This window comes from Austrofundulus limnaeus, unplaced genomic scaffold (assembly GCF_001266775.1).
Source record: "Austrofundulus limnaeus strain Quisiro unplaced genomic scaffold, Austrofundulus_limnaeus-1.0 Scaffold133, whole genome shotgun sequence".
Classification (NCBI taxonomy): domain Eukaryota; kingdom Metazoa; phylum Chordata; class Actinopteri; order Cyprinodontiformes; family Rivulidae; genus Austrofundulus; species Austrofundulus limnaeus.
Genome location: NW_013952535.1, coordinates 639,735 through 654,930, shown reverse-complemented (window position 1 = coordinate 654,930; position 15,196 = coordinate 639,735). Strand labels below are relative to the sequence as shown.

Here is a 15,196-nt window from a genome sequence, read left to right as displayed (position 1 = left end):
ACCACCACCACCACCACCCCCGACCAACAGTGGAACATGGCCAAGCCAACAGAAACTACTGACTGAGCGAGTGATACCTGATCTGAGACAGAGTTCTCCAACAGTAACGCACAATATAAATCCAGGGCTGTTCACAGCGGTAAAGAAAACATGACACATTTCCTAAAAATAAGCTGGGAAAAGACCCAGAGCTCCACAGTGGACAGCTTTACTCAGGATTATTTTGTTAGTCATTACAGAATTAATGGTCTCAGTCCCAGTGGTGGAGAAAGTACACTGTATTTAAGTAAAAGTACAGATAAACAGACAAAAATGTACTCTAGTAAAAGTACTACATTAACATTTTTACATGAGTAAAAGTAAGTACTTGCTTTTAAAAATACCTGAAGTATTAAAAGTACTTGCTTAATGTATTCCCTAATGGTCTACAATATCATGTAGTGTGCCTACTGTATGTATATTTTTAATGGTGCCATTTTAGTGAACGATGCTGCAGATATTGCATGTTTTTGTTTACCCTCTGTGACACTGTTCACACTTGTGATTCTGCACATCACAGATTGTGACAACAACTACAGAAGCTGTAAATCCACCACCAACGTCCTTTATCAAATCTCAACAAGTCGTTTTTTGAACCAGTTAACTTAAAAAAAACCATAATGCGACGTGACATTTGTAATTCAACGCATTACAGAAATTTAGCAGAGTAAAAAATACAGATACTTAATGTAAAATGGAGTAAAAGTCAAAAGTACCCATGATGAAATTTACTTAAGTACAGCAACAAAGCACTTGTACTTTGTTACATCCCACCACTGCTCAGTCCGTTTAGCTACATATAGGCTGAAGTACTATAATACAGCAAACAAAACTCTAATAAGATTGTGTTTTCATTAGAGCCTTATTAATTGAACTTAATCTATTATATATTTATTTATGACGGTTTTCCTCCTCAGTGTTTAGTGTTGTGGTAGCTGATCCGGTCACACACAGTACATGTAAAGTACATATGAACCACAGCTGTGGAGTACTGACTGAGGATGCTTCCAGATTCCCTGAAACTAAAACAAAACTAAAACTAAACTAAAAAAACCACCATTTTTAAACCCCAAAGTGCCTACAGAAGCAGTACATTTTCCCACGACAATCAAGTTTAAAGCGTTTTATTTAGGTTATAAAACTTTACGAGCTGCTTTGGTTTCTCCATGATGAGTTTTACTTTTGTTTCAAGTGATTTTACTTTTGTTTCAGTGTAATACCAAGTGATTTTTTAATGCTTAACTTTGAAAAAAAAAAGAAGCTAGAATTTAGAAGATTAGATCTTCTCCATTTCCATCTTCTGCTAGGCAACAGGTGCAGAACAGAAACCCAGATCTCTCTCTCCCCCTGGGTGATCCCAAGGTGTTCCCATCCCAGACAGGATATAATCCCAGGATAAAACCTCAGAAGAGAGGCATACAGAGCTGTCCTAATCTGATGATCAAACCACCTCAAATGACTCCTTTTGATGTGAAGGAGCAGCGGCTCTAATCCAGCCAGGTAAAAACCAGGCCCTTGTCCTTCACTTTGCTTCGTACGAGTGTCTGGACTCTCTGCTATAGAGAAGTGATTCTTGCTGGAGGCGTGGCCTCTGTTGAAGCTTAAAATGATTGGATCGGTTGGCTGCGACATATGTCGCTGTGAAGGAGGCTAAGCTAAGAAGCTAACCGGAAATCGCGTGCGCTGTAAACAACCCCACTGAGAGGAGAGAAGTACTGAACCGAACGAAACGACTAAATGAGAGCTGCCGCTTTGTCAGACAAATTTCATTTAATTTGAAAGCCTTATCAACACGGACTGGCTCATTCACTTCCTCCACTGCCTTATGCTAAAATAACTAGCAGACACTGCGCAGAAAATCAACGTTGTATTCTCTGATTGGCCCGGACAATAATTCTCCTGAAGAAATCCTTGTCAGTGGGAGAAATCCCAGACGGAGCAGTGAAGGGAAACTAGAATTGAGCGGAACTGTAGGAAGGTAAGGGCCAAGCTAGCTCTAATCTGGACTCGCTCAGGAATGACGGACACCACACCTCATCTCCAAGGCTGAGCCCAGCTCCACTTCAAAGATCCAACTCCTGCTACAAGACACCCAGGACCTTGAACTCCTCCACTTGAGGCAAATAGACACACTTTACCCAGCACGCTAACATTTTTGGAAACCGTTGTAATATGTTCCCATTAAGGTAAGATTTCAACTGCCCCTCCCTGCTCAGCACTGAATCACTGTCCCTCAAGTTAACGAAACAAAGGAGTCATCACTTCTGTAATTTGAATGAATAAGCTGAGCTTCTTTATTTAGCAAAAGGCTGTTCAATATTTAACTGTGCATAGTTTGCATGCTTTACAAGAATCTGTAACAATGGGCGTTGCCATGGTGGGGATCACACTAAAATGGTCAAAGAGTGATAAGGAAGGGAAAACAGGCCCACAAGCTCTCCCTCTGAACACATAAAACCCAAGAATGGCACATGACATCTCTGCTGTTGGAGACTCCTGCACAGTTCCACTTAAAACCAATTTATGATTTTTTTTTAAGGAACAAATACAAATACCAGCGGTAACACAGGAAAACAGGATTCAAGGAGAGCCGAGGAGAGCTCCCATTTACTTTTAACAATGTGCCATTGAAATAAGTGCAACATGAGTCACAAAGACATCAGTCTAGGAGCTTTACCTACACACTACTCCTCAAATAATCTGCAAACTCCTTTTTCCTTGGGCATCTTAGCCCTGTAATAAACAGAGCTCTCCAAGCACACAAAGCTGGAGTGTTTGCGATCAAACAGAGCAAAGTTTATAAATTGTAATTTTGACAGAAAACCTGCAGGTTTCTGTACCCGTTTGGATCAAATATAAGAAAAGTTTTCACACTTTTATTCGTTGTGTTTGCTGTTGAGAGTACAGAGACCGGTGTTAACGTCTTGTGCTCCAACAGTCAAATGTAATATTTGAAAGAGATACAAGAGCAGATGACCTTTTTTCTGGAGCCATTTGTGCACCGAGGTTGATAAGAAATGCCTTTCAATAAAGACAAAATAAGGGATTTAAACCCCAGAGGCTAGGTCACATCACTTTAAAGGTTTAGTATACTTAAAACTAAAACAAAAATATGAAGTTTACCTCAACGGCATAAGGATTTCCACTGTCAGTATTCTTCTGTTGTCTTTGAAAATCAATAATGTTTGATAAATGAACTGAAAGACAAAACTGTGATAGATTATTCTGTAAGAAATGATAGCTATGCCGTTTAGAAAGAGAAACACTTTATGAACCGATACAAGCACAAATAGTTGAGTTGGTTCAGGCGTCTGATTAGGACGCCTCCCTTCAGAGGTGTTCCAGACACGTCCCATCGGTAGGAGGCCACAGGGAAGACCCAGGACCCACTGGAGGGATCATGTATCCTTTCTGGCCTGGGAATGCCTCGGGGTGCCCCCCAGACGTGTCGCTGGGGAAAGGGAAGTCTGAGTTTCTCTCCTGGACCTGTTGTCTCTGGGACCCGACTATGAATGAGCGGCAGATGGTGATGAAGACGGAGTAACTTGAAACTGTATTAAAACTAATTATTCAAGGAGTCAACCAACAGGGAGCCATGTTGAAGTCAACTGGTCACTTGGGAGTGTCGTTTCCTCCCATCATCAATGTGTTTCTGGCTCAGTGTAAGTTTCACTCACATTTCCAACCTGGTATTCTAACAAAGCTTTATCAAAGATCTTATTGCTCTAAATTCTGCTTTAAAAAATGGAGCAGCTGACTCTCAGACTGAAGGATCCTAAAGGTAGAATGGGAGGCAGAGCTTCAGTTTGTTTCTTTTCTTGTGGAACCAAATTCCAGTCTATTTTTAATATTACGGTTAAGACGTTTCTTTTTGATTAATCCTATAGTTAAGGTTGACTTGGGTGCAATCTGCTGACTTCCTTGAATAAATGACTTTTACTAATTTGCATATGATAATGCGCTGTGTGTAGGCAAGTATTGTAGCACTTGGAATTAAATTACTTTAATTGGATTTTAATCTAAATCTGAATTTAATTTATGATTCAGACTTTTTTTTTCCTTTTGTACTGTGCCCTGAAGTGACTTCTGTTGTGAAGTGATGCTGGTAAGCCAGCTCTCAGCACTTGCACGATTCATAAAAGTGTAAGAAATACGTGTTTAATATCGGCTGAAGTCAGATGAAAACACAAATGTTAAATAAATTGATCTGTGATAGGAATGAATGTCAAACAACACCAGAATTCTGGATCTGAGTGAGGTTTATTTGTCACCGGCTGACAAGCGAAACCACACTGGATGAGAAACAGGAAGTTCATGTTTTTATACGATTCTTCAATGCCTGAGTTCGCCCCCTACTGACCTACGGCTGAATCACAGGCATTCAGACAAAAACCTCACTCTAATGGTTTAAAAACGGTTCACTTATGTGTTGTTATGATCCGGACATGTATCTACTCTATTTCAGTTAACACATAATAGATCAAACATTATAAAAGTGTTATAAAAAGAAAACCCTAATACTCTGGTGTTGTTTCTAATATCAGTACTAATCTATAATAACTATAAATTTCTTCAAAAGTATGATGCAACTTGATCAAAATCAAAAACACAAAATTATTTAATTAATTATTCTACTGATAATCTGTACTGTAATCTGCAGTGTCGAGGTGGAGCACACCGTGTGGCTACAAGTTGAACCATCACAGAGACGCTTTCATCAACAGATGTTAAGTTCTTTTTATATCTCATGGAAAAATAAAATCAGTCTGATATTTTTGTCCAAAACATTTGCTTTGTGGCAACAGTGTTTCTGTTTTCATATGGTAGTGATGTTCTTTTCCACAGGAACCTACATGAAAAACCAGAGGCCTCTCTAAACAAACCAACAACAAACTTTAAGACGCAGATTGTCACTGTAGTTATCATTGTTATAATATTGCACATATGTTCACCAGAACGATTTAAATAATGGCAGCTGCTTTTACTCTTTCAAAACAAACAAACAAAAGATAAAAAAGAGAATATAATAAACCCCTCTGCATAGGTTACTTATCAAATCTTAATTGTGTTGGTCATCTATGAACTTTCTACGTCGCTGTTTACTCAGATGAGTTCAGCTGTGTGGACATAACGTCTCTGTCACTTTTTCACATAAAGTACACGTGTGCCCAACCAGAAATTTCCAAGCACAGAGCTGAGATGAGTATGACTGAAAGATATGTACTCCTCCTGGGTGGGGCGAAGTGAGTCAGGAGGAATGAGAGTTACGAACCTGTTTCAAAAACACACACAGGGCAACAAACAGCAAGGTGAAAAGAAGACACAACTGAAACATCTCGAGCGTGAAATCCAACAGGTGACTTTCACGCTGCAGTGGTTTATGGTGCTGTACAGGTAAAGGTTTAACAGCTGACCTGTGTCCACCCCAAGCTCCAGCCACATCACAACAAACCTGCTCCTTTATGTGCTTCAGACAACAAAAGCAACATGACCTGACGCACAGGACACACCAAAGATGTGGTGAACATTGGATCAGAGCAGCAAGCCCTTTAAAAAACACACACCCATTTTTTTCTGTTCACATTTATTCTGCATTTATACAAATCAGAGTCTAATAAGAGCATCATTGCAGTTCCTGATTTGTTTAGTCCACTAGATTTTTATATTTTGCTTCACTTGATTTACAATTAAGTTTAATTGGGTGAATAACAAATTGTGTCAGGTGACACAGCCAAATAAAATGTTTGTTTTTTTAGTTGTATGGTGCCAATTAGGATATACCTTTCACATTTAACGTGATTTCTATTAGCTTAAATAGAGGGAATTTTTTTCTAAATTAAAAATAAATGTAGTTAACCAGAATTATTACAACTTTAAACGTTGCCTATAATGTTTATCTCAATATGTAGCAGAACTGAGAATAAAGTGTCAAATCTGAACTGTCACTTACCGTTTTCGGCATTTTTCTGTCTTTTTTCCCCCCTGGGGTTTCCAGAAAATAAAAAATAAAATAAAAAAAATCAAAGACTTGCGCTCCGTGTGGCTGCTGTTCTCACGGAGCCTTCCTGAAACGGGAGAGAAGAAGAGAAACGAGTTTGAGCCTCTGTGCGTTACTTAAACCCTGCAGACGACAGATGAATCACCAGGGAAATTACCACAAGCTAACCGTAGCTAGTTAGCTCTGTGCAGGAAGTTATTATTTGCCTTCAAAATAAGAGCGCGCGTGTAATCTTAAAATTCTCTCATTGTAACAGAAATATTTACTCTAATCAAACCTATCTGTTTTATATCTCTATTTATACGAGATTATTTATGTTAATAAAGCGTTTCATTTTTTATTCTTATCTTATATCTTTAACTGATACATGATTTGGTTAACATTAGGAACAGCACACTGCAGGTTATTTTGGACAGGTAAGGCTGCTAACCCCATTTTTATGGGCTGTAGGTGGTTGTAATGTTTAGCACACAAACAATCACAACAGGATTCATATGGCAAATTTTGTCAGCTCAGTTATATCAAAAATTACCATCCTTTCAAAAGTACAATATATCTGACCATGTATTTCTTCATTCATAGTATTTTGACACGTTTTCTGTTTTCCCTACTTCCTACAGCTTTATATAAATTTTGAGTTATGTAAACTGATTAAACATATTTAACTCAACAGACTGGAATGACAAACAATTGCTAGCTGATTTTTAAAACAAATTTAAATTTCAAACGCGATATTCGGACTTTTATTTTGAAAACTGTTAACAGGAAGTCGAGCAGAATCTTACCTTGACACTTTATTACATCGTAGGTTAATTTGCTATTTAATGTGCCTCACCCTCCCACAACCGCAAACTAAACGTTTTATCTCCACCGACTTTGTTTGGTTGAATAATTTGGTTCAGTAATGACGTATTCTTTCGCCAACAAACCCACACATTAGTGATTTTTTTTAATGAATATTCAACTGTTTCGCCAATTAAAGTGGTTTAGGGGGGAACTATGCATTATTTTGCGTCTTTAACATAAAAATATTAACAGTTTTCTATCGAAATGTAGCCGTGAGTTTACAGAAATGTGTCGATGTAACGATCTGCTGAACATATTTCTTCAGGGAGGGTTGTACACACCCACAGCGGGAGGAAACTCCTACACATTCACCTTTTCAACACATTTAAAAAAAAAATTTACAGCCGAGAAAAATTCATAAATAATTTAAAGTCAGTGAAATCGAGTGGTAGTGTTGCTCCTTTTGAGCAGTTTTTATTAGAGATTGCGTGCGCACCATCCTCTGTAATCACAGACACCTGTTCGGCTCCTCCCCCTCGCAGAGAAGTGCGCGAGGACAGAAAAAAGTGCGAAACTTTTTCTTCTTCTTCTTCACGCGGAGCTTCAACCTGAGTTGTACCATAAAGTCCAAATCTCACCGTTTCAGATCTGAAGGTGACACGGTGGTGGTTTGAAGCGGGCAGCCGCAGATTTTCCTGTTCAGCCAGGCGCAATATGGCGCCTGGACATCCCGCAGAGAGGAGCAGCAGGAGGCAGGAGACCAGCTGAGGAGGTCCTCCTACTAAACTTTACCTCTCTGCAGTGGTCTGGACCCAACAGAGGGGTCATGAAACACCAGGTCATGGTCCTCAAAAACTCTAGTGCTGAGAGATGCAGAAGCTGAAGACGATTACAAGGCTAGCTAAAAGTAGCCAAAAGTTAGCTAAATGCTAAAAAAGCTAAGGCTGCCTAAACTGTCAATAAGCCAATTATAAGCCAAAACAGCAAAGGCTAACTAATAAAAGCAACAAAAGGCTCATAAATACTAAAGAAAAATCAGACTGTAAAAAGCTTAAATTAACAAAACACTAGCTAAAATTAGCAGAGCAGTTGCAAGAAACTAGTAACTTACCCCAAAATTAACTTTTTTTAGCTGATAAACTGTCTAGAATGTGTCTAAAATGTTATATAGTACTGTTTCTGTGCTAATTTTGATGTTTTTGTGCGTATTTGTTCAAATCTAATATTTCTAAAAACGTCTTTTTGCTGCTCATATGGGTAGAGCAGTGGTACTGCAGGCTAATTTGCATATTGGTTAACGGCTCTCCACGGTGACGTGTCTTCTGCACGGTTTCGTCACAGCGGCTGTGTTCTGGTATAAAAGCCTCTCTCTAAGACACGCCCCTGCAGCAGTCAGAGGGTGGAACAGTTAGCAAGCTTAGCATGATCGTCTGTTGACCTTCAGCCTCGGGTGGGGAGAGCTGACTGCTGCGCTGCTCTCTAACCACACACACACACACACAGAGAGAGAGAGAGATAGAGAGAGAGAGAGAGAGAGAGAGAGAGAGAGAGAGACCAGCAGTACGTCCTGCACAGCGGGAGGGGAGGAGGGGAAAGAAAGGCAGCGGGCAGCAACTTGTACAGATTATCTGTAAATTATAAAGATTTGACATCATTTTGCAGGTATACGGACGTATAGAGCAATCTCTCGGATTTTTTCAAGTCTTACGGATATTTTAAAAACCTCATTTCCAAATTTATCTAACATGTCAGAGCCTATAGGATGATTTAAAAACAATAAATAACATCAAACAGCCATCTTCCAACCTGTTCTGCCGCTAGAAATAAGTTACTTTTTCCTCTCTCCTTTCCTCCTGCTTCGCAGCAGCTTTCATGTCCGCAGCTGACAATTATATTCTGAGGTATATTTGAACAATAGTTTTAAATATACAAAGTGAGCTCAGTGTCAAATTATTATAAATAAAGTTAAAAATATTGAAAACTACATGCTAGAAAAAACAAAAGTCACCTAAATGAGCTAAACGTTTTGATGAATGAATGGCGAATCAATCATTCATTGATCAGTTCATTCATCTGGAGGTTGTTGTTTTCCATAGAAAATTTAAAAAAAGTCATAATTCATCCCTGATTCAGCTCTAAAGTGAGTAGTTCAAATGAAATTTAAACATTATTTATATTTGAGTAAAGTGAATTGATGAGAGACGTGAACATCAGCTGTCAGTTTAATCTGGGATTATGCTGGAAGAGAACAAGAAAACTAATCAGTCGGCTGTGTAGAGGTGTCACCTCCATGAAGAGTTTGTTGCATCACCACAGAAACTCGGTTTGGGGAAGTGTGCGTCACCATCCAGCTGAGCTGAGGAAGGAGGGGTCAAAGGTGAGTCGACCAATGGCAGGTCAGGATTAAAATAGAGCCGTATAAATGAGTTTACCTCTCAGGCACAGTGTGATGAGACGGTCCTGCACATCACCACACATCTTTTTTTCTTTTAACAGAGCACCTCATGATCGTTTTTTCTGCTATTCCACTAAAAATAAAACCCTAAATTTAAGTTTAGCTTTAAAACTACAACAGAGCAGCGGCAGTGGCTTTATGTTTTTTTTCTGGGTGGAGGAATGAAACAGCAGGGATCCATGCAAAACATTTTTTTAATTTCCCTGTTAGAGCGCCCAAACAAACTGTCGAGAGATGCCAAATGCAAATCGATAAAGTCAGAGGATGTTTGGAGTTCTTTAAAACCTGTTTCTGTCTGAACAGTTTTTTTTTTTTTAGATAAATTCTTTAGGTGTTTGCTTTTCTTTTACTGGAATGTTTAAAAGCTGATGTCAAGCAGGAACTAACTTTGATAAGATTTTACATGAACAAATAAAGATATAGGCTGTTTTCATTGGTTATCACACAAATGAGACATGGTAGAAAAGCCAGTTTTATCTTTATTCTGAAGCAACAGGGGCATTCTGTGGGGGTGCTGAAAGTATGGTGTGTCAGTGTCACTTCAAAAAAAATACACTATTTCCCAGAAAATGTGTTTTCAAACCTATAGACAAACACAGTTAAGGTCACTAAACTAAACGTCTTCACGGTTTGCAGAAGTTCAACAATTATGTTTCAGTTACAATTTGTCAATTAATTCTAGTTTAATAAGCATTTAATTGTACATTTCTGTGCTCCACAATTGTCTTTATGAGTCAGACTCTGTCTCCAGATATTTAACCTCCAGTCTTTGTTGAGTGACTTCATTGATGAGAGCTGAAACAGACACAACAGTTTATTTAATGACCTCTGTAATGTTTGCCTGTCACCACTAGATGGTGATCAAGCTGCATGTTTTAATTGTGATGTTTGTTTATTTGACAGAAAAGACGCAAAACATCAGTATTGTATAAAGTACTTCAAAGTGATACACGAGTAAAAGTACAAGTACCTTATCATAAAAATACTTTGGTAAAAGTTAAAGTCTTCTCTAACAATATTACTTGAGTAAAAGTCTTAAAGTATTTGATATTGTTGTACTTAAGTATCAAAAGTAAATTTCTGACACAAAATCTACTTAAGTATTAAAAGTAAAAGTACTGAGTAAAAGTGAGCAGTTAGATTTTCCAAAATGACATTTACTGGGAAGTGACTTCTCCAAAAAATATATTTTCTAACAGCGTGCAGCTGTGATGGGTTGTGTACAAGCTAATATAGTGTGTCAGAATGGTAWATATTTATACTTCTCATCCAACCACAATTAAATTCACTCTATCCAGGAGACACTATTTATCAGGATAATATTTTTTCTAAGTAATAACAACTCAGAATAAAATAGGAGTAACGACTTTCTACTTCTTACCCTTTTAAAAAAAATGTGAGGAGTAGAAAGTAAAGATAATTGTGTAAAAATGTAATGAGTAGAAGTAAAAAGTACACTGAAAAATAATTACTCAAGTAAAGTACAGATAAGCAAAATTTCTACTTAAGTACAGTAACAAAGTATTTGTACTTAATTATTTTACAACTCTGCAAAAAATTGAATATTTTGCTATTTAACCCACAAATAAGCCAATAGTGTTCCAAAGCTGTTATAGTTTTCTTTTTCTATGAATGCAGGTAACTATTAGTTTGAATAATTGTGTGCTATTATGGGAAATAGAATAAAAAAATGTAAACGAAGTTTGCACAAATGAAGATTCTGGGGTCTATTTTAAGAACAATAAAATAAATCAAGCAGTAAATAATTAAAGTGGATCAAAATGATCTTACTGTCCAGCAGTTCTCTGCATGTGTTGCTCTTCTCTAAGTTGTTGTGAACCTTAGCCATCAGTCGTGGGAGGAAATTCATCTCAATATCTGCAAAATCAGAACCGCAGGTGTCAGAAATGTTGAAACCTTCCCGAGTTGAGGTGGACGGCGTGTGTGCAGAGTCGTGCGGCGATGCCCTCGTGTGGCAGAACGAAGGAAGCTGAAGAGGCTCACCTCTCTCCACGGGGTCGTAAAAGTAGCCGCGGTCCCTCAGAGAGCTGAAGACTGCAGGCAGGAGGCCGGCCAGGTACTGCTGGCAGTAAACACGAGCCGTGATCTTCTCTGCAACCTCTCTCTCCTGCTTCAGCACCTCTCTCTGCTGGGCAATCCTGTGCTTCTACGGGAGGAAAAAAGAGCATTTGTCTCAATCGAGGACGTGCAAACACTTAGATTTAACATCTTTTAAGTTTATGTTTTATTAATCGGGCACTGATTCCACTGAGGCTCTTTTTCAAGGGAGACTTGAAAACACCATTAATATGCAGGATTTTGGTCTGCAGGAGGAAACAGAAGTACCTGGAGAAAACCCACTCAAGCACAAAGAGAACATGCAAACTCCACCCAATCGACTCAAAGCTAGGGTTTGAATCCAGGACCCTCTTACTGTGAGGCAACAGTGCTAACCGCTAAGCAACAGTGCTAACCGCTAATCTGTCATGGTGCCCATGTGCTGTTTTGTACTACATTTCCTCCTTTCTTATGGAAAAAAACATATAAACAAAAATTACTGGCATTTAGGAAACGCAGTGCAAAAACTGCACAAAACAAGCACCTAACTAAGCTAACACACACAGAAAGACAAACTGATTGAGGTCATGCTAACGGACTGAAAAAGCTTCAGTTTGTTTAAGTCCCAGCAGAAGTGTAACACAAAGATGTGGACCTTAAAGGGCCTGTGACGTGCTTATCCTTCAAACACAAAAAGTCAAAGAAAACATATTTATATTTAAGAAAATTAGCATATTACACATGATTTTACGCCGTTTTGTCTCATAACTGGCATATTTTCTCTTGAATTTGGCTCAGCAAAGTGAAACAGGAAGTGACATCAAAGGGGAACTCTATAAGAAAAGAAACTCTAGTCTTTGTTTATTGAAACAATCTTATTTAAACTCTTCTCCAACACTCATAGTGACTCAAAATAATCTAAATAAACATCAGATTCTTCTCTAATTGTAGTAGCATCACTCTGTTTACATTCTGACATTCCCCTTTGACGTCACTTCCTGTTTCTTCACATGCAAATATCTCAACAACCGTTCATCTCAACGGCGTGAAATTTGTTTTGCAATATGTTCTCAATGTTCTCTTTCCAAAAAATGGATTCACATTTATTATAAAAATTTGATGTCACAGGCACTTTAATATGTGATGAGAAAGGTTTTACGTTCAATCACAAGCTGATCTGCTTCACCAGGTTTGTGAGCTCTGAGGTCAATCTGTTTAGATGTTTCCTCGGCAACGTGAGTAAACACCTCAAACTGTTAAAAACCACAGCTCTCACGGCTCATAAATAAAGATATTTCTACACGGTTGTTATCTGCATCAGTTTTTGGACTCAAAATGAGCGGGAAAATAAAACGACAGCTCGATTTAAAAGACAATAAGGTTTCCCAGCTTCTGAATGTTAACATGAATCTATACCTTCTCCTCTGTGCGTCGTCTCTCCTGCTCCTGGAGTCGTTGCACCTCTGCCAGCTCGTTGTTTCGGAGCTCCAGGAAGGCCCTTTGCTGTGCCTTCAGACACGCCAGCTCCTCTTCCTCCATCACCTCCAGCAGGGACTGCTCCAGAGTCTTTCCCACCAGGACCTCCAAAATGGGCTGGACTTCAACATCAAAGTCAAACAGCTGCAGAGAATAAAATCATGATACGTGGTGTTTCTTTTTTTCTTTTTTCTTTTTTAATCAGGCCAACAAATACTTTATTTGTGACCCATCACATCCAAAAGTGGGATGCGGAGAAACGGGCATGTGGGTTTAGATTTAAACGTGCAAAAATTGCATTTTGTCAAAATATAATGAAATAATGCCTTATCAATGTATCATTTCAACAAACAGTCTGAAATATAATACTAAAAAATTTTTGAAGCATTATTTTTGAGCAGTGGCAACAACAAAAAAACAGATTTTGAGGAAAAATGCCTTAAAATTTTGAATTCCATGTGAGCTAGCAATGTTTTTGTTTTTTTCCAACGAGGAAATCTTATATACAAATACTGTTTGAGGTTTCCTCTTTATACTGACATCAAAAATTACTCAATAAATTTACACAAAATTAGGATTGAGACCAAACAGTAATGTATTAATGTAAGCAACGAAACAAATTAAGTCATATCTCTAGATCCACTTATCAGGATGATCCAGGTATCAAAATGTAGCTTTTAAAGCAGGAATCTGAAAATGTAAAGAGGTCATTTTGACCAAATTTGACTTAATCCTCATTTCGATATGATGGCTCACATTTGGTATTGATGTCTACTAAAGCAGTGGTTCCCAAACTTTTTATCTTCTGACCCACAAAATATTCATTGCAAAAACTTGTGACCCGAAATATTACTGGTCTGAGTACACAAACTTTGTTAATAACCCTAAAAACAAAGGCTACATAAATATAAATACTTGTTTATACTTATTTTGTGTTTTTGTAATAAYTATAGGGAAAATATTACAGCACCAATTATTTTATTACCCTTTAAATTGATTTCTGAAGTGCAGTGGTTCACAAACTTTTCAGCTTTTGACCCACAAAATAACAGTTGTGGGCACAGGTCACTGCTCCTATTTTTTGGATGATAAACGTATCAGGTCAACTAAACATGAGCATAGTAACAATATTTATTATTCGACATTTATACATTTTAGGCAAATAAGGCAAAAATGTAATAGATTTAGAAAATTTTTCAGGACCCCACCTTGATGTTTCAGGACCCCACTTTGGGTCCCGACCCCAACTTTGGGAACCACTGTACTAAAGCATAAGGTTTTTATTTTTGTTTTTTGGATGTGAACCCACCTCTCCCTCCTCTATCTGAGTTTCAGCATCTTTGCCAGATTTGGCAGGGATGAAGAGCGGAGTCGCTGGTCTGTCCAGGAATTCATCCGTTTGGCATTCAGTGTCTGCAGCTACAATGACCGTGCTCAGTTCTTCAAGGTAAAGATCTGAAAATGAAGCACAAAAGAGAAAAAAAAGCACTTCTAGTAAAAGCTTGCATGATTGTCAATGAGTGTTTTTACCTGTCTGCACATCTATGTGCTTTCTGCCCTGCAGGGGTTCAGGGGTCCTGAGTCTGAGTCTCTGCTGCTCCAGGGCACGTTTTCGAGCGATGGCCCTTTTCCTGATCGCCTGCTGTCTTTGTATCTCAGCGAGGTCTGGCTGAGGCGGCTGTTAACGTTGGACAATAAAATATAAAGAGGAAAAATAAAGAAAAAAAACTGAGAAATGAGTGGTTGATACGTACGATCGGTATGATGTGTTGAGCGTAAGTATTTCCTCTGACAACTCGAGGATCGTACATGATGTTCACGTAATGCCGCTGAGTCCTGCAACAACAAAACAAAACAAACGGTCATGGAAAGCACTCAGCAGCTCTTCTGCAGTTTGGCTGCTTCAAAAACAGGAGTGAGTGAAATCATATTGTGCAGTTAATTGTCAGAAAAACTAATCGATTACTGACGATTAATGCCAGCAGGCCGACTGACTGCAGATTTCACTGGTCAGTCCGCTCGATGCTCCTCTCCGCTTCAAACTTCTGTAATTTATTTATCATAACTCCAGTTTTACCTGGTCTATCAACACAATTTAAAAACTGCCTGAAATCTGTAGTTTTGATACAATCTGGAACAATTTTGTACAGAGAATCTTTCCCACTAGAGTTATTTCAGTTGGACCAGGGCATGCAGGCATCTAGGGCAGTGTTTCCCAAAGTTGGGGTCGGGACCCAAAGTGCGGTCCCGAAACATCAAGGTGGGGTCCTGAAAAGATTTTCGGAATTAATTACATTTTTGTCTTAGTTGTTACAAAGGAGTGAGGTTAGTGTATTTAAAATGGATAAATGTAGTATAAAAATATTGTTACTATGCCCATGTTT

At 38.4% G+C, this 15,196-nt stretch overlaps 2 protein-coding genes across 2 annotated transcripts in view; both read right to left on the bottom strand.

The window, feature by feature from the left end:
- The window catches only part of ezrb (ezrin b), a 28,097-nt gene extending 21,957 nt beyond the window's left edge, over positions 1-6,140 (bottom strand). Inside the window, exon 1 of the mRNA XM_014015724.1 lies at positions 5,990-6,140. Within this exon, the coding sequence (XP_013871178.1) occupies positions 5,990-6,001 (12 nt within the window). The 5' untranslated portion in view covers positions 6,002-6,140. The remainder of the gene's footprint in view (positions 1-5,989) is intronic.
- Positions 6,141-9,739: 3,599 nt separating this feature from the next.
- Positions 9,740-15,196, bottom strand: part of rsph3 (radial spoke head 3) — a 6,483-nt gene continuing 1,026 nt past the window's right edge. Inside the window, exons 2-8 of the mRNA XM_014015723.1 lie at positions 14,567-14,648; positions 14,343-14,490; positions 14,122-14,267; positions 12,753-12,956; positions 11,283-11,445; positions 11,070-11,156; positions 9,740-10,073 (exon numbers count right to left, since the gene is read on the bottom strand). Of these exons, the coding sequence (XP_013871177.1) occupies positions 10,006-10,073; positions 11,070-11,156; positions 11,283-11,445; positions 12,753-12,956; positions 14,122-14,267; positions 14,343-14,490; positions 14,567-14,648 (898 nt within the window). The 3' untranslated portion in view covers positions 9,740-10,005. The remainder of the gene's footprint in view (positions 10,074-11,069; positions 11,157-11,282; positions 11,446-12,752; positions 12,957-14,121; positions 14,268-14,342; positions 14,491-14,566; positions 14,649-15,196) is intronic.